This window comes from Bos taurus, chromosome 8, assembly GCF_002263795.3.
Source record: "Bos taurus isolate L1 Dominette 01449 registration number 42190680 breed Hereford chromosome 8, ARS-UCD2.0, whole genome shotgun sequence".
Taxonomy (NCBI): Eukaryota; Metazoa; Chordata; class Mammalia; order Artiodactyla; family Bovidae; genus Bos; species Bos taurus.
Window position 1 is genome coordinate 51075754 of NC_037335.1, and position 25986 is coordinate 51101739.

General features: G+C 36.8%; 1 protein-coding gene across 1 annotated transcript in view; it reads right to left on the reverse strand.

The window, feature by feature from the left end:
* The window catches only part of CARNMT1 (carnosine N-methyltransferase 1), a 42226-nt gene extending 20002 nt beyond the window's left edge, over positions 1–22224 (reverse strand). The window contains exons 1-5 of the mRNA XM_002689664.7: positions 21768–22224; positions 15235–15430; positions 14257–14420; positions 1734–1874; positions 592–770 (exon numbers count right to left, since the gene is read on the reverse strand). Of these exons, the coding sequence (XP_002689710.3) occupies positions 592–770; positions 1734–1874; positions 14257–14420; positions 15235–15430; positions 21768–22222 (1135 nt within the window). The 5' untranslated portion in view covers positions 22223–22224. The remainder of the gene's footprint in view (positions 1–591; positions 771–1733; positions 1875–14256; positions 14421–15234; positions 15431–21767) is intronic.
* Between the last annotated feature and the right edge of the window lie 3762 nt (positions 22225–25986).

Genomic DNA, 25986 nt, shown 5'->3' on the forward strand with positions numbered 1-25986 from the left:
TTATTGCCAAGTCTCTCTCCTCTTTCCCCATTATCATCTCCCTTTCTCTAATGACTAGCTCAAGTTTCTTCTACATTTTGCCAGGCTGAAGTCCAAACTTCATAGATTATAAAAGGCCTCCACAATCTGGAACCAACCTACTTCTCTAGCCTCATCATCCATTAAATCCCCCATAGTCCTTTTTCCTTGCAGCCAGGCTGTTCTACCATCCCTGGTTACCTTACTCATTCATATCGTTGTACCTCTGAACGCCATTCCTCCCTATTTAAGTCACTGTCTCCACAACAGCTCACTTGTCATACTAACCTACTTTCATTTTTACTATATTCATTACTCAACCTTTGTTTACATGTTGTCTTATATTAATAGACCCAACAGATTATAAATTTCTAAACTGCAGATCCCGTATTTCTTTATAGTTCCCATGACTGTCTTATACATAACTCTGAAAACATTCTATTGATAAACTGTCACTGAAGTATACCTTAAATTCTACCATCAAAATGAATGACAACTTTGGCTCAGTAAAAAATTAGCTCATTAAATTTAGAATAAAGGATGTGATTTTTAAAATGCTTGCTTTGGACTTACTGCATTCTGAATATATCTCCTGAAAATCTCCTGCTGTCATAGAAAAGTTAGAACCAGGAGGAAGACTGTGGGGGTCAACATCAGGGAAAAAGATGGGTCGAATCTGATCAGCTGACCTTCGATTATTGCTAAACTGATGAATCCAGGGATAAAGCTTATATTTATTAATTTCAGAACATCTGTAAAATATGAGCATAAAATTCAGTGTTAAGTAAATATTTTACCAAGAAAATCTACTTTAAATACCAAAATTTATAATCTGATTGAGGATTTACTTATATAATTAAATACTTAAAAGTGTTACCACTATACCCAATTATCTGAAACTCCACATATGCATGTAGATGAGTAACCAATCATGGATTAAAAGACAGAAACAAAATTAAGGTAAATTCAGATATATAAATGTGCTGTTCATTCAAATTTTTAAACATATACTGCCAAAACTCGAGCCCAAGTAAAAAACAGTCTAAGTATTTTTTTTTCAAAAAATGGTATGAGTTTTGTTACCTAATTATTTTAATTTTTTTTGTAACACTCTCCTTTTTACCTTTTCCCTATCTCCTAACTCACACTGCTACCAAGACAAGACAACATATTATTTAAACAAGGCAGCTATTTATTTTTTCTCTAACACACCTCTTCTGGATTTAAAGACTCTTTTCCACTACTTTATAAATAAGGCCACAGAAGTTCTGAGAAATCTTTCCAACTCAGTTATGTGGAGTCATTTCATGTGAATGATTTTATGAGAATTTAAGTAAAAAAAAATGTGATTACTACATTAAAATCTTATTCCACTAAAGAAACAAAGGGGTGAAGAAGTTTAAGGAACAATAAGAAAATACTCCATCCTGAACAATACTTAGCCCTAAATTCTGCAGAGAAATCATTTCAGTGTCATGAATACCCAAGCACTTTTTAAAACATCCCTTACCCATCTTGTTCAACATTCTGTTAACTAGGCAACTAATTAAAGTAGTAACTGTATAAGCAATTTAATTTTAATACAAGAAACACTTATGATATATACCATAATTAAACACTATGCACTTCTCTTCAAATTCAGAATTTTTCAAAAATAGGATAAGTCAATCCGATTCTGAGCAATTACTGTTTCTAGCAAAAAGTAAATTAAATACCTGTTGAGTACAAAGTTTGAAGAAAAAAGCATAAAAAAACTCCATTCATTTCCTTGACAAGCATAACCTAGCATAGCTATTTCCCAGGCCAGTCTTCCTAGTCCAGCACCAGGTACCAGAATATTTACTTTAGAAGGATCCCTGAAATGAAATAAGGCAATTATGTCCAAACTCCTCAAAGGAAAGGGGAGAAAGAAAAAAAAAGACAAAATCCATATTAACAATTAAAAACTTAAGATATTTAATAAGAATAAGCTCACTCAATGCTCTGACTTCTTAAATTTGAGAAATACTTCTAAATATCAATGAGAAATAAGCATATAGGGAATTATCAAATGTTAGCAGACTAGGGTTTTATCCCCAAAGTATTATTTTTCAGAAGATAAACTGCCTTCTATCTAAGACTTATGAAGATACTCCTAGCTATCACCTGTCTTGGAAAGACAAATCATTCCAAAGGAATCTCTGTACATACAAAGAAACCAAACACAATTATTTCAGCACATGAAACAGTAAAAACAAAACTTTATTTCTAAATTCTGTTTCTAATACAATGGTTTATATAGCTAAATCAAGTACAACCAGATTTTAATGTGTCAGGTCTCTCTTTAAAATCTGATATATTTCAGTTGGCAAAAGAATTTGGAGCTGGGATATTCTTATAAGGAAGAGAGGCAAGTGCTTTCTAATTGAGCATTGCTGTTGTTGTGGTTAAGTTGCTCAGTTCTGTCCAACTCTCTGCAAGCCCATGGTCTGCAGCCCGCCAGGCTCCTCTGTCCATGGGATTTCCCAGGCAAGAATACTGGAGTGGGTTGCCATTTCCTTCTTCACTAATTGAACATATATAATGGCCAACATATTACACCATGCCATAGGTTTGCAACCAAACTGTTCTCCACTTATTACCATTACCTTACCATCACAAATTTCCTTTGCTATTATATCTGCCATTGTACTTTCAGATCACTAAAAATCCTTAGCAAAGCAAAGACCTTTCAGGACTTCTGGCTCAATATAATCTTAAGGAAACTAAAATGGTATTCTTGTGGAAAACCAAAGAAAAAAGTATATAATCAGCTGTTATCACGTCAACTAAAAAGGAATTTCACTATTGCCTGTATTCCCCAAATTTAGCTCATAAAACAAATCCAATTTCCAAATCTACTCCCATGAACACTTCTTTATCTTTAAAGTGTATGGTCTTTAAGTTTGAAGTGCTCCAAACAGCAATAGGACTTTTTACTAGTAGCTCATATGATAACCTTTAGCATTCCCCACTCTGAAAACAAACAAACAGAACTATGGGGCTTTTGAAAATTCAGTCTACAAATACAGTAACAGGAGGATTTGTACAGGGTCCTTCAATCTTAGATATATATGGAACATATATTTGTATAAAAACCTCAGCGAAGTCTATTTAGCCTGTTTCACTGCTAAATTTTATATATACAATAAGGCATACACTGAAATTTGTTAAAAAATGACTTCTGACAAATAGGCTTATTGTGATTTGTAAGATATTCTTTAATACTTGACATGGCCAAACTAAAACCAAGGTGCCGTATAAAAGTTTTCACTAAAATAGAATGTTGCCTTTACATTCCAGATTATATACAATATGTCTATGTGTATGAACACTTTGATTTTTAATAAAGAAAATGGGAACATCTCATTTGGTTCATGCCTACCTATATTGGTTATCTAACATGAACACACATATTTTTAACACTAGATTCTGAAAAACTCCTATCTGTAGGACACCATGCTGGCCCTTGTATAAAGGACCCATCATCATTTTCTACTCCCTTCTAGACCCACCAAAACATTTACTCTCTAGAACTACCTCTTTTCTCAGTTTCCATTTGTCCAATAAAAAACATGCATTTTCCCCAAGTGGCTCTGTTCAGCAATTTTTTTAAAAATCAAGGTAATGCAACAGAAAATATAAAGGATCTGGAAGTAAATTCATAGAGTATTTAAATCTTTATCCAAATAATCAATAATAATCAATTTCTAAGAAAGTAAAAGATTACCATGCAGAAATTAGAAATCATGCCAACCTTAAGGGAAAGTGTACTAATAACAGTACGAATATTTATTTTGTTCACTTAAAGTTAGCTTTTTGACAGCTATTAAATACTCCTGAACTAATCAAGCTTATAGAACTCTATTCCTACCTTGTGGCATAAAGTTTCTATATAGAACTGTTATTAAAAGGCTGTCCTAAAGCCACAGAATAAAGAATACAGTGAGCCTTACCTTAAGAGTTAAGAGAGATTACTACATATCTACCAATTATTTGTAGTAAGAAAAAATAGATTTCAGTAGACATACTGAAGGAAACACATTTTAAAACAAACTAAGAATTGACAAACTGATCAAGAATCAAGCAATGAATGGGAGAATTTTTTCCCAAACCTTTGCTCTTAGAATTTTTTTTTCTGTTGGGTCTTCATATAAGGGATATTAACAGCATACAAGAAAAAGTCTCTAATCAAAATGTATATAAAACAAAGGCTTTCTAAAAGACATTTTCTATTGAGTCTTTATGAAGTCTAGGATATTTTCTATGAAAATAAGAGAAATATAAATCTTTAAGTTTAGACCTTTTTGGTGAGCTGACTTTTTAAACTTAGAAAACCAGGAGCCATATAATTAATATGTGCCTTTGTAATCAAGTGTTGCTTGCTTGAGATTCTTAGCAAAAATCAGGCAAGTAAACAAGTGTATGTAGTTATTAGGCTGGACTATGGATGAGCAATCTTTTTTGCCTTTTCATACTGTTCATAGGGTTTTCAAGGCAAGAATACTGAAGTGGTTTGTTATTCCCTTCTCCAGTGATGCTAGTAAAGACTGAAGGCAGGAGGAGAAGGGGACAACAGAGGATGAGATGTTTGGTTGGCATCACCGACTCAATGGACATGAATTTGAGTAGGGTCTGGGAGTTGATGATGGACAGGGAAGCCTGGTGTGCTGCAGGCCATGGGGTCACAGAGTCGGACACAACTGAGGGACTGAACTGAACTGATGGATAAGCAATATATTTACTACAAATGTAACACCCCTGATAATAGTGGGGAACTTCCAATGCTTTTCTAGACAAGCAAGAATAAAGAGTACAGGAGCCCTTGTGGGTTTGAAGAGGCCATGGTTGCACGTGGTTGGCCATGTTTATACCAACCTTTGCTCTCCAGCTATTTTACCATCAGTAAACGCTGTTCTTGGAAAAAGTTTCCTTTATTGTATACAGAATAATTTTTGCATAGCACCTGCAAATAAGCGAATTCCAACACACAAAATACTTTTTCTTGGTGTGTCAGCATGATGACAATTAGCTGACCCCTGGTGGTAAGTGTATGTACAACTTTCAAGCATCAGAAGGGTTTGGTTCTATTACAATCACAATTCACATGGTAGAAGTCACTACCCACATGTGGCTACTAAATACTTAAAATATGGTTAGTTCTATTGAAATGTGCTACAAGTATAAAATAAATGCCAATATTCAAAGACAGTATAAAGGAATGTAAAATATCTCATTAAAATCTTATATACTGTAACATACTTATATGTTAATATGTTTTAGATATACTGGGTTATTAAAGTATATTATTAATCTCACCTGTTTCACTTTTCATGTGACTACTAGGAAATTTAAAATAACATAGGCGACTTGCATTGTATTTCTATTGAACACTGCTAGTCTTTATAGAGAACTCATAAACACACAATTCTGGGCAAAAAACAATTGTGAAATGACATCACAAACCATTATATGATCTTTTAAAACATACAGAACACAATGTGTTATTCATATATGTATATATAAACATGTAGCTAACGTAGAAAGCTAAGATTAGAGTAACAAATTTACGCTAGTTGTTATCTCCATAAAGAGAGAAGAATGTGCTCTGTATGGTTTGCAGAGCAGTTTCAACTGGTAAACAACAATAAAGAAATCTGAAATAAATATGGCAAAATGTCAAGGTTTAATACAGTTGGATGTTGAGACACTTTATTCAAACTAGAAAATGGGTTAGAAATCAGAATTAGTGTCTAGTCCCTTCAAAAGTATGGTCCCAACTTATTTATCTACTTCCAACAAACAACTTCGTACATCACCAAGACAACTTTTAATCAATTCCAGAAAACTCTTTCTCACCATAATCTTGAGAGCTCCAACATACCTGCAGAAACTTAGTTTAAATTATCACCTTATCTATAAAGTCTTTCTTTTCCCAAATATCCCAGGCAAAGCTTTAACTCACTTCTCAGTGCTTTCAGTGCTTCATTCATACCTTTGTTTATATGCCCAGTTCTTCACTTTGCTTCTTTCATTTAATACAGGGGTCAGCAACTATAACCCACTAGCCAGTCACCTGTATTTGTAAAAAGGTTTTATTGGAACACAGCCATGTCCATTCATTTATGTACTGTCTATGGCAATGTTCTCATGACAACAGAGCTAAATAGTCAGTAGCCAGAGACCCCAATGCCTACAAAGCCTAAAATATTTTCTAGCTGGCCCTTTAAGAAAAAGCTTACCATAATTCCCAATTTAATGTATCTTGAACTTCTTTCCCAATCAGTACACAGAGCTTTCTTAATATGTTTTATGACTAAGTAGTCCATTTAACACTATAAAATAATGTATCGAAATAATAATGCTAATTAAGGACATTTCGATTGCTTCCAATGTCTTATTATATAACATTAAAGCTAATATCTTTGGCATAAATAATTTCCATACGCAGGAGCTTATCTGTAGAAAGCTTTCCCCAAACTGAATTGCAAGGATCAAAACTGAATTTTGTTCAATGTTACCAAGTTGCCCTCCATTAAATTTTACTAATTTATTCTTCCACCAGCAACATATGTTTCCTCATACCTTCAGTAAGTTATATAATTTTCAAATTCTCACAGTAGATTAAAATGGCATCTTAGTATGGTTTTTATATTTGCATTTTCTTATGAGATTAAGCATGTTGTATTTCTTTTTCTGTTTACTGTTTACACTATTTTTCTACTAGGTGATCATCTTGAATTGGTTTTTCCACTATTTTTTAATACTTGAAAAAATTTTTTCAAGATTTTTAAGTACTTGAAATCCTGGAATGGTAGGCACTTGGGATCTTGATGAAAAAGAAATCTGAAATATTTATTTCTCTCTCTGGTCTAAGAGAGCTTTCTGGATTAAAGAGATATTATTAAATATCTTATTTATTTTATCTTAACATCTCTTAAAATATTAAAGAGACTATTTTCAGCTTCTAAACTACCTTTGCATTATTTGGCAATCTTCATTTGCTCTTATAAAATGGTTTCTTTCAGATGGAAATAATTCTTTTATAACTTACATTCTTTATTTTAATCTAAGTAGAAAAAGCCATCTTTAAAGGATTTTAAAAGTCTTCTTGAAGGGTTAGACATATCCTGAGAGGCAAAGATATAATAGATTTACCACCCACAAACAGACAAAATAACACTTCAAATTCTTCTAAAATAGACTGGGTTAATGAAACTAAGATCTAAAAAACTACAATCTGGTAGTTTTCAGGATTCATAAAAGAATATGATTCCACATGGTTGTGATTTCCCATTTCAAATAGGAGTTGAACCTAAGAATCTCTCTTTCCTTAGCAACTATAAACTCATAGCACTAAATTTCTGAGCTAATAATAACTGAGGTATCTGGCATTCAGCACAATTAAAACAGCATTTCATTAATTACAAACAGGCCCCAATACACATGTCAGTCTGTCAGCTTCAAAGCTGCTTATACTTGTGAACTTAAGACATTTAAAAATTCTCAACAGGAACAAACTGGAAAAACTGATAAGACAAATATGCTTACACAGGAAAAAAGTATTTTAATGACCACAAGAATAGTTAATTTATGCATATTTAAGTATACTATGTTTTGCAAACAGATCTGTTAGAAAAGGCCTTTATTGACATTTCAAAAAGAAAAGAACATAATCAAAAGGCTAGCTGACATAAACATTACTGAAATTCAGCCTGAGTATAACAATATCAAATTCACAGGTGTTTGCTGTGGCACAAACAGAATCCTGAAAATTTTATCTGAGACCCAAACTTGACCAGAATTTACCTGAATTCTGAAGCACTACATCATGTCCCTTTTTCAGGACTTAGAGTTTACCTTTTGTGGCAAAGTTATGACTTTAATATGGATAAAGACTTTGCTATGTTTTGTTAGGCTTATTTTTAAGGGTTTTTGAAAAACTCATCTTATATGCTCTAAGGAAACCAATATAAATTAAACAAGCAAAACAAATGACAGAGGAAGAAATATGTAAGTTTTCCACTGGGTACCAGCATGACAAAAAAAAAAGTTTGATACTTTGATGCACTTGATTTAAAATTCATACATCCCTGCCTACTTTTATAACACTGATTACTATCAGAGAAGGGAAATGGGTAACTGGGGAGGAGACTTTATATCCTTTGAAACCTTTAAAATTTTGAATCCTGTAAAATACCTATTTAAAACATTTTTAAATTATTCTTTTATATTAAAATAACCTGTTAGAAACATTAAAGTTAATTCATCCTTTTCTCACCAGTCTACATTTTATCTGTCAACAGTAATAAAAATACTACTACTAACAGGTAAATAACAATAAAATAATACTTGTGCTAGTTCATTAAGTGCCTTTAACCATGAGATCCCCTTTTACTATGGCTAACATTGTCATGCTGACAGGATACTATGGTAATATACATGATTCAGTGATCACTAAGTATGAATGAAATCATATTTAAAGTGCTAGAAATTATGCTGACATATGCATTTGACATTCAGCCTTCCAAAAATACCCAAATTCTGGTATATTTCAACTGTAAAGAATTTTATCTCACAACCTACTTTTCAGAAACAAAGATATTTTGAATATTGAGAAATATCTGGACTTTATGTTTACAAAGACTAGTAAAATATATGATCTATTATTTTATAGATAGTACATACATTGAGTATACCAACTAGAAGAATCTTTAAGATTTTTGAAAGCAGCAATATTTATAAAAGTTCCCTAAACTGAAAACATTTATTTATAAAAACTATGAAAAATAAGGAAATATGAAACTAGATTATGATTTAATAGTTGTAGAATATTTCATGTAGGACCACTGATAAAAACTAACAAAATAACTTGTAGCACTTATTAAAGTAAACAAAGGTAGCCTTACAGAATAAAAGAAAATTATTAATAATAGGAAAAAGCATTTGACATAGAAAAGGCACTGACAAATGCAATATCCTTTCATGACAAAAACTCTCAGGAAATAGGAAGAGAGGGAAAATTTCTTAATATCAAAAAAGGGTATTTATAAAAAACCTAGAGCTAAAATTACACCCAAAAGTGAAAAGACTGAAAGCTTTCCAAGACCAGAAACTAGATAAGGATGTACTTCCAGAGCTATTTAAATGGGAAAGGAAGAGGCAAAAACCACCTTTATTCACAAACAAGATGATCTTTTATGCAGAAAATCCCAAAGAACCAACAAGAAAGCTACTAGAGCCAGTAAACAAATTAAGCAAAGTTGCAACACATAAAAATAAACATAAACACATTAAAAAATCAGTTCTGTTTCTATCCATTGGCAAAGAACAATCAGAAGAGGAAATTAAGAAAACAATTCCATTTATAATAACATGAAAAAGAATGAAAAACTTAGGATTAAATCTAACCAAGGAGATGCTACACTGAAAACTTGTATACTAAAACTTAAAAAACAAGGCTGAAAGATATTAAAGAATACCTAAATAAATGAAAAGACATCCTATATCATGAATTAGTGCTAGCGCTGAATCACTTCAGGTGTGTCCAACTCTTTGCAACCCTATGGACTGTAGCCCACAAGGCTCCTCTGTCCGTAAGATTCTCCAGGCAAGAATAATGGAGTGGGTTGCCATGCTCTTCTCCAGGGGTCTTCCCACCCAGGGAGCAAACCTACACCTTTTACGTCTCCTACACTGGCGGGTGGCTTCTGTACCACTAGCACCACCTGGGAAATATTATTCATTATTAAAATATCAATACCACCAGAAACAATCTACTTATTCAACACAATCCCTGGCAATATTCCAACAGCCTCTTTCAGAGAAATGGAGAAACTGATTCTGAAATTCATATAAAATTGCAAAGAGCCCCAAAGAACTAAAATAATCTTGAAAAAGAATAAAATGTACAAATCACACTTCCTGACTTCAAAACTTACAAAGTTACAGAAATTAAAATAAGTATGGTACTGGCATAAGGAAAGACATACAGGCCAATGGAATAGAACAGAGTTCAGAAATAAATACTTACATATGAAAAAAGTTAAAGTGTTGTTGCTCAGTCCTGTCTTGACTCTGTGACTCTTTGCAACCCTAGGGATGGTGGCCTGCCAGGTTCCTCTGTTCATGGAATTCTCCAGGCAAGAATACTGGAGTGGGTTGCCATTTCCTTCTCTAGGGGATCTTCCCAAACCAGGAATTGAACCTGGGTCTCCAGCACTGCAGGCAGATTCTTTACCCACTGAGCAATGCCAATACATGTCACTCCTGTGATCGTGTTACATTATAAAACACTCAGTGAAGTCTTATAATGTAACAACAGCCTGCTTACTCTAAAGACTTTCTTGCTAGCTTGACAAAGTCTAAGTAGCCACTTGTGAAAGCCCACAAGGGAGTGAGGGACCTTCAGGAGCTGAGATAGGCTTCTAGCCCTCAGTCAGCAAGAAGCCAGGGCCTTCAACCACAATGAAACAAATTCTGCCAACAATCTGCATGAGCTTGGAAGTCTATGCTTCTACAGTCAAATCAAGATATCAAGCAGATATCTTGTTTATAGCCTTGTAAGATCCTACACAGAGTGAAACCATGGCCAGATCCCTACCCACACAGAAACTATGAAGTACAAACATGTGTTTTTTTAAGCAGTTAAATTTATGGTATTTTGTTGCACCAATATACATCTACCTTTCAGATGCAGCAATCTCACATCTAAGAATTTACACTAAAGATACATCTCCAGCAATCCAAAAATAAACATGCACAAGGTTATTAACTATAGCATTATAACTGCAAGATACTGCCAACTTCTTTACTTAAATAACCAAGTATAGGAGATCGGAGTAGTCTGAAACTGTTAAAAAAAAAAAAAAAGGATTGACTAAGACCTCCATGAACTGACATACAGCTAATTTAGGATGTATCATTAAGTCAAAAAAATCAAAGTGCAAAATAAAATATATATTATGCTGCAGTTTGTGTATGACAAAAGGGGATACCTTGTGGAGGGGGGGGTCGGAATTCTTACCTACTTACCTCCATAAAAAAGACAGAAAATACAAACAAGAAGGATAAATGAAAAATCAGTAATAGTGATTACCTACGTGGTAGAGTGGGGTAAAGAAAAGACAGAAGAATGAATGACATTTTTTCTGAATATCACTTTTTTATATATATAGTTTTGTCAAGATGATAGTCCACAAATCAAAAAAATTAAAAAACCAACAGGAATGGGGGAAGAGACAGGGACACGCAACCCTAAAACTAAAAGCAAACAAAAACAAATAAACCTAAATATACTGGATTTCACATAAAAAATATAACCAGACCTCGGGTGAGAAGGCTGAAAGGGAGCTAATTTGAGTAAACAGTGAAGAATATTTCTATTAAAAACCCTTAATTTAGGGGGGAGAATACTTCCTGGAAAATCCTGAACTCCTTTTGGTAGTTTTGTTTTTCCTATAATATGGAGGTAACAATTCTGAAACTTTTGTGTGTATTGTAGAAAAAGAAAGTGTTAGTTGCTCAGTAGTGTCCGACTCTTTGCAACCCCAGGGACTGTAGCTCACCAGGCTCCTCTGTCCATGGATTTCTCCAGGCAAGAATACTGGAGTGGGTAGCCAGTCCCTTCTCCAAGGGATCTTCCCAACCCAGGAATCAAACTCAGGTCTCCCACATTATAGGCAGATTCTTTACCATCTGAGCTACCAGGGAAGCCCAAGTATTGTAGGACTGAGTGAGTAAGCAAATATACTGATGTCAGAAGCCAGGTTTTTCACTGTGGAAAAGACAGACAGACAGAGAGAATGGGGGAAGCTAAGGTACTTTTGAAAGTACCAAGATGAACTCATGATCTCTAGTGTTTGGGGTGTGTGTTTAAGTTCTATCTGCTAGAAGACCCATAAGCAATGACATCTCAGGAACAATGAACATGCCTAGTATCAAATCTTGGTCTCTACACTCCATTCTACATTAAAAGGAACCAGATCCTTGGGAAAATACCCCACTCCAGGACTTAAGCAGAGAAGACACAAAATTGAACTGAAATGTCTTTATTATTCCAGAAAGTAAGGAAGTGCTCAAAAAACTAATTGAAGCATGCCATGCAAAAAGGACATAGGCACCAACCAACTGGAATCCTACTGGCCAAATCTGAGGAAATTTAAAGAAGAAAATTTAAAAAGCAATGGTAATGGATTATAACCTACTGAATAAATAGGAACCATGAGTCATCCCTGTAATAGATAGATAAGAATATTAACAGAATGCTGGTAACTGTAGAGTTAGAAAATCACCATTCCACAAACATCATAACAAGGTTAGTTCATCCAAGATTCAATGGATGACAATTTTAGGAGAGAGAGGGTTTGCAAAGGAGCAGGATACTAAGTGCATGGTCTCAAAGTATCTCCTCAACAAATGCTTATTAGTTGCAAGAAGAGAAACAGTAACTAAATAGTGGGAAGAACCAAATAACATCTTGATTAAAATCAATGAGGGGCTAACAGACACTGCATATCTCTGAATAATATCTTGAAAAGGGTACAACATCAACTCTGTATTATTTTGAGAGAGGACACACAAACTAGACCTAACCACGAAGAAGCCTAAGACAATGTCAAACTGAAGAATATTCTATAAAATTACTTCCTCATATTCTTCAAAAATGTCAATGTCATGAAAGTTAAAAAAAAAAACAAGGCAAGGAACTCTTCCAGATTAAAGACTAAGACATCAGAATTAAACATAACATTCTGGACTGGATCCTAGACTGAACAGAAAAATAAGTGTTACAAAGGACATTATCAGGATAATTTGTGAAATTTAAATATAGACCATAGATGAGAAGGCAATATTCAAGTTTAAATTTCCTCAATCTGGTAACTGCACTGGATTTATGTAAGAGAATATCATTGTTCTCAAGAAAAAACTAAATAATAAGTAGTAAAAAACATGATATAATACAAACTGATCTCTCAAATAGTTTAAATAATTGTGTATATGTACTGCCGTGGATAAACACATAAAAGCGGGAAGAAAGAAGGGAAGTAGGAAAAGGAAACAAAAAAGCAAATGTAAATAATTGGTGAATTTAGGTAAAAAATACACAGGAGCTCTCTATACAATCCATACAACTTCTTGGGTAACTTTGAACTTATTTCAAAATAAAATGCTTTCAAAGAAGAGAAGGGACATACACATATGTAGTGAAATTTCTGGATAGATACATCTAAACTTAAAGATGTCAATCAACAAAGAGGGGAAGATGAGGAAAAGGAGGCTTTCTTTCCTCAAAGATCCTTTAAACAATAGAATGAACTCCATCCACTGGTTCTCTTTAAACAGATAACCTCTGAGTCAGGTTCCTAACCTGGGATCCATGGACCAAAGAGGTCTATGGAAAGAATTCACTGTACCTACAAGGGGGTGAAAAAAAAATTACATTTTAATTTCATTAGCCTTTAACTGATATGTTTCTATCAATTGTGAATGCAGCCAACAAACAATAGTAGCTTTAGAAGTACCCATGACTTTAATCACCAACAGGCATTATATATATTTTCACTTCATATTAGCTGTTGAGATTCTCAAAATAACATATAGTATTTAGGTATTTTCAAAATCTATTAAAATCTCCTTTTAAGACTTTTATTTAATGTGATACATGATAAAAAAGCAGGTTATATCACAAGCTTGCTTAAGCATTTTGATAACCATATTTCAAAATAACTGGTTTCTTTGCAATCCTATGTATGTCACTTTACTCATTTAGAAATGTTTTACTGAAAAAGAAAATATGGGCTTCAGACTGTTCAAAGTTTTCATGGCATAAAAAAGTTAAGAATCTCTTCTCTGAGCTATAGATCACTCATTTGCATACAAATATTCCATAAAGAGGAAAATTAAAATAGTTTAGAGCTTTTCACTCTGCCATAAAGCAAATTATAAAAGGATAGACATCATTGATAACGAACATTCAATCTAACCATTATTTAATTTCTAGATAATTTCCCATAGTGCTAGAACAGTAATTACTCAAAACATTAACTGCAATCTCACACAGTTGAAGCACCCAAGAACAGCACATATAACAGCACACACCAACACATGAAAAAATACAGGCACTCAACAACTGTAAAAATGAATCAAGACTGTGAAATTTCTCTTAGAGAAACTCAGTGCTTACATAAAGAAATTGGTTAAAAACAAGATACTATTTACCATTTCTCTTTTGGAAAATTTTTTAAAATTTCTTTAATGATTGGTTGGTAGCAGGCATCCCTTTCTGCTTTCCCAGTTTCACTCCAGTCTCTCACAAACTGTTTCAATGTGGATTTTAACTTATCCATGTCAAACGTAGATGCTGGCATAATCTTTCCATTCCCCTGTTTAAAAAACAGAAATCAATTAGTTTTTCAGAAAGTAATCACTCTTGCATATGGTTATAGTTAAATAATCACGCTATAAAGATACTTTATAGATGGTTTAGAAGGTAAATCACTAGCCTCTCACCTCAACCTGGGTTCAAGTGCAGCTTGAGACCCTAAATGAAAAGAGTTTGGTGGTCTCACTTCTACCCTCAATAAATTATGGCTCATTAATCATGAAGCCACCATCTAACTAAGCAATCCGTACGCATGAGAGGATCGGAACTGGACTGCTATGGAGACCAAACTCTAAGAGAGGGAAGAAAGTTCCTTCAGGTCACTCATGGGACAGCATGGACAGGCTCAAGTGGCCCAACTCCATCTACCCTGTGGATACAAAAAGGACTTGAGCTCCTATTTCTGCCAGTTCCTTGAGAGTTATAAGTAAAAATAATTTTTTTTAAGTAAAAGATGAATATCAATAGCTGAAAATTTCAAGGTAAATTAATTTTACATAGCTAGTAAAATTGTTTATAAAAATGTATGTCACTAACTCCACATGCTGTAATAGTCAGAACACTATGTGAAAGGTGTATCAAAATGCATTTTGTATATATTAGTATATTTGGGGGGGGAGGGGGAATCTGCCAACAAATCCAGTTTCCAGTATACTGTGCTATCAAGCCTAATAAAAGGGACTGAACATAAGTGAAAATATTTTCCAAGTAGAGCAAATGAGCCGTGCAAAATTACAGAAACGAAATCCAGAAAGATCTCAAAATATAGAGATTAAAGCCTAAAATAAAAACAAAGAGAACAAAATTTCACATACATCTTCTCCATATTCTTTATTTTCAAACATATGTATGCAATCATTCACAATGGTCAGTAGTATTTCTTGATTATGATCAACACATTTCCGGATCTTGTCCAAGTGAAGAAGAAACTGAGGAAGTAGTTTCTGTTGATTAGCTGGGAGTGATCGAAACTGTCTTTCTGTTCGGTGCACTCGCTCATGCATACTGGTGCTAAAACATAAAAGGTGTTTTTTTAATTGGCAAAAGAATTCTCACCAGAGGCCAATCTTAAAATATTTAAGGTTGTCTTCCTGTACAAATTATTTCCTTATAATGTATACTGTCCAGCCATTTACAATCTTTCAGTTTTTTAAAGGATACTGACTTATGAAGTTTTCTATGTTGTCATCGTATTATAAACTCTCTAAGCAACTAAACAAAAGACCAATAGTTTAAAACATTTGCATCAATTAGAAGGGAGGAAAAAAAGCAAACATAAAGAGGATTAATGCACAATAAGTTTATTTTTATGATTTCAATTTCCAAAAAAAGGTTTTCAGCAAAACAGCTGAATGCTTTAGATTTATCCATCAAGTAGCAGAATGCTGCTCTAAAATCAGAATATACACAATATGTGTTTTAAAATTACTGAGTCAACCAAGTTGAATTTTTTAAAAAATACTGTAAATGATCTTACATGCCACAAAAGTAGTAAACAAATGAAAAACTGAAATTCTATAGCTTTTTATACAACAACATTCACAACAGTTTCCAGATAACTCTAAAGGTCACTTTGAGGACAACCAATTTATAAAACCTAATAAGAACATCATTTTTAAAAGTTAAATAATACACTCACAATGAAATATCATTTTACATCAGTCAGATAGATGGGCAAAATTGAAACACCTGACTATCTGAAATATTGGTAAAAATGTGGAAGATTTAGAATATTTATATTCTGATTGATGGTGGGTGCATAAGTTAGTACAACCACTTCAGAAAATTTAGCATTACCTAGTAAAAACTTAATATGCACACTCCCTATGACCTAGCAATCATACACCTTTAGACACAAAATCAAGAAACTCTTGCAAATGGGCACATGACACATGAAAGTCTCATCACAGCACTGTAAGCAATAACAAGCAAAAAATCTGGAAACAACCCAGAAAGTCCATCTCCAATAGACTGAACAAAGAAAATACAGTATAGTTGTACAATGGAATACAATCAATCAATACAGCTACACACAATAAAATGGATAAAACTCAGGAACAAAATATTTGTTGGAAAAAAGCAAGTTGCAGAAAAATACATAATGTACAAATTTCATCTTATATAAAAATAAGCAATATATTTTAGGGACTGAACATATGTAGAAAAACTACAAGGAAAGCAAGGAAATGAAAATTCAGGAAAATTATGTCCTTTGAGGGGAAAAGGATAAGATAATGTTCTTTTTTTAAACTGAGTGGTAGATGTTCACTACATCATTCTTTACAATTTACATATACAAATAAACAAATACATAAATGCATGATGTGTTTCTTTTAAACGTTCTTTGGCATTTACTCAGTGCTAAATGGAAATGAAAAATATTCTTTTTCATTTGGTTGCGTGAATCCCTCTAGTCATCCAGATAATTCTCTCATTTTTATCTTATGTCAAATCAGTGTCTAATTTCTGAACAGTCACATCTAAGGAGATTCTGAAGAAACCCTTGACATAACTTATGCAAAAATCTGGTCACATTTTTAGAAGATTGTGTGTGGTGGTATTCCGAGGGTGGTTAGGGCTAATGTAAACTGGAGTTGGCAGTGGTTGCACCAATTGCTGCTTCCTGATCTGGACTGAAATCCAGGTTATGCTACGTATTTGCTATGTGACTCTTGGCAAGTTACTTCCTTTCTCTGTGCCTCAACTGCCTCATATACATAAACAAGGAATATATAATGATGATAATGATAGAAGCTATGATTTATTGAGACTTAGAAAGTGTCAGGCACTAAACCAAGTCACTTAAAATGAATTACTCTGAAAAACATACATAAAACTCCATGAGGCAAATACCAGAATACCCCTCTGCCTACCTAACACATTTCACTGAAACTGTAACAAAATAATGCACACTACACACTTAGCCCAGTGCCTAAAACATAATTAGAGCTCAAATATAGGAGGTATATCTAATTTATGAAGCTAATATATACATAGCAAAAATATGAAAAATACAGAGCAGTAAAAGTACTCAGGGGGGGTAAGTTCCTAATAATTCCTCTTCTAGAGGTAAGCACTTCAAACTCTTTGGCATATTTCTGCTTTATTGCTGTTGTTTAAGACAAAGTAATCTAATACCTTTCTAGTCAAAAATGCAGCATGTCACTTGGAAGTGCTTAGAAGTGGAGAATCACAGGTCTCATGCAAGACCTACTGAAATGTAATCTGCCTTTTAACAAGATCATCAAGTGACTCACTTACATATTAAAGTTTTAGAAATACTGAACTTCTTCATCCTTTAAAAATAATTTTCCCAGGGCAGAAAAAGTTCTCAAATGACTATATGACAAATGACTAAAAGGGCTGCTCATCATCCCATCTTACACAACCAAAATTTACTTAGCTATTTCCCAAACACTGGGCATCTAGATACTTTTACCTGTCTACACAATGTACTTTTTATGTTCAAAATCTATCTATATGTTAGAGGAAAAAAAATTACCACAAATTCCCAAAAGAATTACCACATCAGAAAAGGGAAGAATTTGTAAAGTTCTTGATACAAACTGATTTTCAGAAAAACTGTATCAACTGACATCCCTATCAGTAGAGTATGACACTAAGAAACTACTTAAAGTCAGCAAACAGCAGAGCTGCAACAGTTTATAATATACTGTGAATAGGTTAAACAGTCTCACAGTAATTCCTTCCTTGAATTCCTGGGCACTAGATGCCCTACAACCACCCTCTGAGCACACCTCAAAACTCAACATTTCCTACCTGAACTTAGCACATGTCCCACCAAAGAAATCTGTACTTCTTCCTAAATGGCTGCTGTTGCTCAATGGTACATCATACATCCACCAAGTCAGAAATTAACGAGTCATCCTAAAATGCCTCTTCTCATAGCTCACACGATCAAGAAGACCAGAATCCTTTTGTGCGTGCGAGCATGTTCAGTCACTCAGTCGTGACTTTTTGTGACCCCATAGACTGTAGCCTGCCAGGCTCCTGTCTGTGGGATTTTTTAACTGGGGCTAATTTCACTCTTCTGTAAATGCTTACATCACCAGTGTGCTTAAGACAGCGGTGGACAAGTTATGACCTCCTGGCTACTTGCCTGTTTTCGGTAAGAGTTCTACTGGAACACAGCTATGCTCATTCCTCCACATACTGCCTGTGGTTGCTTTCATACAAGCACACAGGCCTACAATTTAACAAAGACCACCTAGCTCTCAGTTTAAAATATTCATTGCTTGGCTCTTTAAGAAAAGTTTGCCAACCCTGTTTTAAAGGAATATTTTACAACCTTCAGACTCTCCTTGGTTCTAAACTGAGTCAGCATTAAGAGGCCACATCCTTGGGTACCTAAGAGGAGAAAGTAGGGTCAGTGGCTGTATTTCCTCAAGTGTATCCCTACCTCAAGCTCCCTCTACAAGGCAGTGACCCCAACTCTGACTCAGTCACCTTTTATAAGAGTGGGTCCAATGATAGGTCTAGCCAAGAATCACAGACCCATTCCTGTGCTCCTGTTGAACTATTCTAGAATTCCAAACAGGGAAACATATCTATTCAGCAGAGTGTCTCAACCCATTTTAAATATTTATTAAATACCCAAAGTTGAAATTGTCTTACTAGCATCACTGCTTACAAATATAGGGTAAATTTTTAGTTAATGCTTTTAGATTTCAGGCCAGACTCTACCACAATTTGGTTGGACAACCCTTTGCAAGTTGCTTGCTTCTTTACATGCCTATCCCCTCACCCCTGAGCTCTACATCTCAGTTTTTAAGATCCCACCTAACTGCTATTTCTAAAAGTAGGACATTTCTGACAAGACCTTTAATATTTCAAATGTAGCATACCCTATATGAGTAGGTATCTCCATTTATAACAAAAGTGGTAATTTAAGGCTAACATTTTTTGCTATTCAGTACAATGCTATAATCATTTTACCTTAGTGAGACTATGTCATCTAAGCAAAATCTATAGGAAGTACAAAATTGAAAGCCACTGGAAAGAGAAAATACTAATCAGAAGACATTTCTTGCCTCACAACCTTTATCTAAATCTCCTATATCCTGACGAAAAGACAGTGAGCAGTAAAACCCAGTTCTCCAATAGATGGATTTACCTGCTAATGGTCTAGAATAGGACTGTCCCTAAGAACTTATTACAATGATGGAAAGGCTTACATCTGCACTGTCCAAGACAGCAGACAACAGCCACGTGTGGCTGCTGAGCACCTGAAATGTGGCTACTGAGACTGAAAAGACGAACTGTAAATCTTACTACATTTTAATTAATTTAAGCTTAAATTCAGCCAGATGTGATTAATGGCTATTATATTGGGCAGTATAGCTCTATAAGATTATAAAATGTTGGAAGGTAATAATCCAGTGTTTTCTGCTACACAATCGTTTCTGTAATTCTAAACATATGTTTAACTGTATATTATTTTTAGTATAAGGGATTTCAATTATTTTTTGAGTACATACAAATAAAAAGGATTATTGTAAAAAATGAAATTTTCCTCGATCTCACACTGAACTGCTACAGAAGAGGGAGAAGAGTATAGGAAACACTATCCCAACCACCTGAACACACACACAGTGCCCCTTTCTGTATTACCACACTTGGGTCCTAGTTTCAGATCAAAATCCCTTGCCCTCCCCCACAAAAAGGCCCAGCTGATACTTAATCATAAATATCAATTCTAAAGTAGTCCTAACACATACTACACCTAATATACAAACACACTTTTAACTGTGTCTTCTACAGTCCCAGGACATTTCCCAATATTCTTTCTACATTTTTTCAACAGTAAAATATACCAGACTTTTCTGTACCTACCACTTTGAGCTACCTAATGTCAGCTTCTCTTCCAGACGTAATACTTGAAACAAATTCAATTCTCTGGTTGTCTGCCTTTCTCCCTCTGTTGATACTAATAAAATCCCCGTACTACTAATTCCCTTCAGAGCTCCGTAAGTAATGTGGTCCATGGTTCATATGCCTGGGTTTAATCAGTAAATTATTTCATCAAGATCTTTCAACTTCAAAAAGTCACGTCACAAATGTAATCAGAGTCTAAATAAGCTTTTATTAAACAAGTTTTGAAATTCAGAATAATAACAAACTAACCATCAGTTACAAACTGACAAACTACCTGGGAATGACAAATGTACTTCTTTGCTACTACTCGTCCTGTTAAAAATAGAGTTCCAACAAAACGCCAGGCACTGGTGACATAAAAATAAATAAGGCTCAGTCCCTGCCCTTGAGGAGGTCAGTCAAGCAATATTAAAAAATTTGCATAAAGCACAGCAGGAGCCCATCTAAGGGAACAGTTTTACTTGAGAAGGAGGTCACATCTATCAGATTCCACATGCAGACTCAGAACACAGTAGTCGGTGGACTCATCCCGCACACGAATAAAAGTGCTTTCTTTACCTGAAAACCCAGTTGTTTTAAGTCCCTTTCAGATCTTGTAATTACAAGTTTGTGACTAAGCTACTTTAAGATTTATTTATAAGAAAGTCCAAGTTAGGAAGTTTAAAAGTCCTACCACGATGCCCAAACCAGTGAGAATTCGATACATATTTGCAGAAAAGATCATAAAGGCTACAGTGTTTTCTCTCATTTCCCTCCCTAAAAATTTGCAAATTTTAGAACATCCGGACTATCTGCGACCTTAATTTCATCCACCAGTTAAAGACACTGAGTGGCATCATTCACTCGCTCACCACAAAAGTGCCTGTGCGTTCACCGCGCCAAATGGGGGGTGGGGGTACGGGACCACAAAAGTGCCTGTGCGTTCACAGCGCCGGGAGGGCAAGAGAGGTGCAGCTAGGACGGGGAGGGCCAGGGGATCTTAATGCTGCCCTCAACAAGAATTGGCAACAGTTTGGGGAAAATGTCCTACAGCATCCCACGTGTAGGTGAACTTGGGTTCTCCGTCTGTTCAGTTTGGAGGACATCGACAACACAAACAAATCATGCCCAGCACTGGACGATTTTACCATCAACATCTTCTATCTGAAATTCTTACAGCACTTTTCCGGTCATCCCCACGGGCCTCAAAGCCAAACCTTTAACGAGGGATGGAAGGCAAGAGGGCTAATCTGATCCTGAGGTCAGAAGACAAGAGGCTGAGCAGCAGACGGCGCGGCAGACACGCGGGTGTGCTGGGCCGGGAGGGGCTAAGGTGGTGCGAGATGACTCGGGGGCCCGGAGGTCAGCTCAGGCGGCCCGGTTCCGACGCCCCGGAGGCGTGGCGTCCGGCGGGTCCGCCGCAAGCGGCTGGCGCCCCGACGGGCTGAGCCGGGGTCCGCCACGGGCTCCTTACCCGTAGTAGCGGAAGGCATTTATGATCTTCCAGAAGTGCTCGCGCTCGAGCCTCTCCTCCTCTTCCTCCGTGCTGCGCGCGGCCGCCGCCGCCGCCGCCGCCGAAACTGCCGCGGCGGAGCCCAAACGCCCGGCGGAGAACTGCACTTCCACCTCCTCGCTCCCGCCGCCTCCCCCGCGGCCGCCGCCGCCTCCCCCGCAGCCCTCCGGCAGCTGAGAAGCGGGCGGCGGTGGGCGCCGCCGTCGCTGCATCGCCGCCGCGGCCCTCAGCCTGGCTCGCTTGCGTCTCGCCGCGACTGAAAGCGTGGTGGTGGCTGCTCGGCCTTCCTCTAGACGGCGCCCGCCGCGGACATGCCCCCTGCTCGCGGCGCGCTCCGCCCCCGCCGCCCTGAGGCCTCCATCCGCGCCGGGCTCCGCCAGGTCTTCAGAGCTCCCGAAACGACAGCGCCTGCGCATTCGAGAGCCCGACGAAGGACCGCAGCCACCTGCGCTTACTTGATGCCAGGCTTCTGCGACAGCGTCCTTACGTCACGGCGACACGTGAAGTGGGCGGAGCTAAGTGCCAGATGGGTGGGGCGAAGGAGATTGCTGGTGGGTTAGGGCTGGCCACTTAGGGGAACCGCGTGGTTCCGCCTTTAGAGCCAGACTTCTGATTAAGGTTAACATACTAGAAAGGAAGAAAAATACAGGAAAAAAGTTCAGCTTTGATGAATTTTCTGAACTTTTATTTCAGAAAGTCTAGAAGGAAGGCCTTGCATTCACCCTAATTTAACTTTTAATTTATTAAGTGAATTTCTGTTTTTAATTGCATAAAGGGAGAGGGACACTGTCATCTTTCCAGTATTTGGGGACCTAGAAAAGTCCTAATCCCACCCTGGACTGGTCATGGCAGCAGATCAGGAAAAATTCAGGACCCTATGTAGTACACGCACTTCGGAAGCCCACCAAAGCTCACAGCCATAGCGGTGCACGACTAATGGTACCCCATAGCAAGGTCAGAGTTAACCACTAACTCTTCTTTCACTTTTCTCTCCATTTCTCTATGAACTCATGAATAAAACGGCTGCCCTACCTGCACTTAGTGTTATTCTTAGAAAATAACTCATTCCACTCAATTTAATCTACCATCGAGGAAATTAGTCTTTCAAAATAATGGTGTGTACCTTCCCAGTCGCGTCTCCCACTTTGCGACCCCATGGACTACATAGGCCGCCAGGCTCCTCTGTCCCTGGGATTGTCCTAGCAAGAATACTGTAACTAGTTGCCATTCCCTTCTCCAGGGGATCTTACCTCCCAGGGACAGAACAAGCATCTCCCTCTCCCCAGCCGCACACCCACCCCCCCATCGTCTGCATTGCAAGCAGTTTCTTTACCTCGGAACCATCAGGGAAGCACTTCAAAACAATGGTAAAACTGTTTAATTCTCAACAACAATAAACTTGTCCTGGGGCCACAAATTCTGTTAAAAAGATATAATCACGTTGAAAATGAAGTGGCTTCATTTTCATAATTTAGTAATCAAAAAAAAAAGGCAGTTTAAAGTACTGTGGTTATCTATGTTAATAACATATAGAAATGTTACATATTACATATAGAAATGCTGCTGCTGCTGCTGCTAAGTCGCTTCAGTCGTGTCCGACGCTGTGCGACCCCATAGACGGTAGCCCACCAGGTTCCCCCCGTCCCTGGGATTCTCCAGGCAAGAACACTGGAGTGGGTTGCCATTTCCTTCTCCTATGTATGAAAGTGAAAAGTGAAAGCGAAGTCGCTCAGTCGTGTCCAACTCTTCCTGACCCCATGGACTGTAGCCCACCAGGGTCCTCCACCCGTGGGATTCTCCAGACAAGAGTACTGGAGTGGGGTGCCATTGCTACATTTCTATATAATATTTTTATAAAGTTTAAAGTCTAAAAATAAAAAATACAGTCTATTTCTTCTTTGAATAGCAATGCAGTAATACATGGTTCAAAATTAAAAAGGGAAATGCAAAGGTTACAAATGTGAAGTTTCCTTACCCTGTCCGTAACCACTCATACCCCCTTTCAGATAAATGCATTGATTTCTTGGAGACTTCCTTGGTGGTGCAATGGCTAGGAACCCATCTGCAAAGGCAGGGGACACGGGTTCAATCCCTGGTCAGGGAACATTCCATATGCCAAGGAGCAACTGAATCCCACACCCTCTAGAGTCTGCTAGCCACAAGTTCAAAGCCTGCAGCCTAGAGCCTGTGCTCTACAACTAGAGAAGCCATAGCAATGAGGGGCCCGCACACCACAGCTATAGAGCAGCCCCAATTCTCTGCAACCAGAGAAAGCCTGTGTGCAGCAAGGAAGACCCAGTGCGGCCATAAATAAATAAAGAGATAAAGCAGTGTGTATATACATAAAAAAACTAACCACCCATAATATATCAGATCAGATCAGTCGCTCAGTCGTGTCCGACTCTTTGCGACCCCATGAATCACAGCACGCTAGGTCCCCCTGTCCATTACCACCTCCCAGAGTCACTGAGACTCACGTGTGTGTGTGTGTGTGTGTGTATAAATTTCTTGTTTATTTTTCCAAATTTTCTATCCAGTACCATTTCTCTTAGGGTCTGGTGCTTGGAAGCTATGTATAAATTCTCATAACTTTAACTGTTACCAATGCTGTTTTCATGTGCTTGTGCTTAGTCGCTCAGTTGTGTCCAACCCTTTGGACCCGATGGAGCCCACCAGGCTCCTCTGTCAGTGGAATTCTCCAAGCAAGACTACTGGAGTGGGTTGCTATGCCCTTCTCCAGCTGTTTTCAGATGCACACACAAATTATACATATCATAATTTGTTACTTGTGTCATGCTGCTGTCAACTTAAAAAATGCACAACGTGAGGATTTCAAGTTAAGTTTTATTTGGGGCAAAATGAGCATTGCAGCCCAGGAGACAGCACCCCATAATCCTCTGAGAAATTGCTCCAAAGAGGTACGGGGAAGGGACAGTATATATGTGATTTTGGTAAAGGGGGAGTACATGCAATCAAGCATATACTTTAGGTAGAACATTTCTGTTAGTCTTATTTAGCTTCTGCTAGTCATGAGAAACAGTTTTTACCATGAAGGATTTTGGTGCTCTTCTAGATATGAGGAAATATAAGAATTCGGCTCATAAAATCAACTCCTTAGAATATCTAACAATCTGAAGATCTGTCCTGCCAGTTCTTCTCCGAGCACAGAGTGCCTCCTTTTTACTCTCCACACTGAACTCCTTCAGGGACCGTTAAAGGTCAGCAGCTGCAGCAACTCATGATTTAATCCTTGTGAGTGTTAGATAGCAAGCACCCATGGCAAGTGCCAATTTGTAGTTGACACTATCTAACATTTAATATTTTATATTTTGTTTTTCTCTATTGTATCACTTTATTTGTTCCTTACCTCAATTCTGTGAAGGAAGTCTTGTTATCTTCCTTTAACAAATGAAGAGGATTTCCCTAGTGGTCCAGTGGTTAAGAATTTACCTGCTAATGCAGGGGACGCAGGTTCAATCCCTGGTCTGAGAAAATCCCACATGCCTCAAAGCAACTAAGCCCCTGCACTACAATTGCTGAGCCCGCATGCCTAGAGCCCACAAACAGCAACAGGAGAAGCTACCACAATGAAAAGCCTGCCCACCAGAACTAGAAAGTGGCCCACACTCGCCACAACTAGAGAAAGCCTGTGCAGCAACAAAGACCTAGTGCAGTCAAAACTAAATAAATTTTTTAAATAATTAACTTTAAAAAGTGAAGACAGACTCAGAAAATTAACTGTCTTACGCAGGGACACGTAAATAGCAGAGCTGAAGTATATTCATTCATTCTTTCCAACGAATGTGTTGGTTCCCTCCTTTACCTCTTGCACTGAGCTAAAGGCAGCCAAAAGCTAATAGAAGCATGGACTTCTCATTTTTGCTCTGCCAGTTAGTAAGTGTGATCTGTTTAAAAAGCTACTTGAGGTCTAGACTGTATTGTTTCTAAAATGGATATACAGGGCCATTGGGAGAAATAAATGAGATAAAGAGTGAAAATATCTGGTATATTGGCTTAATAAATGTTTTCTCTCCTTTCAGCTCTTTAGAATACACTTTTTACCTTCTTTTAAAACACTTTTCTTAAGACTTCCTCTTTCTAACTTCTTGGCAATGAGTTTCTCTTACAGGAATCTCCCAAAAATCTTCCCAAATAAAATAGAGCCCTTTGGGCTGAAAGT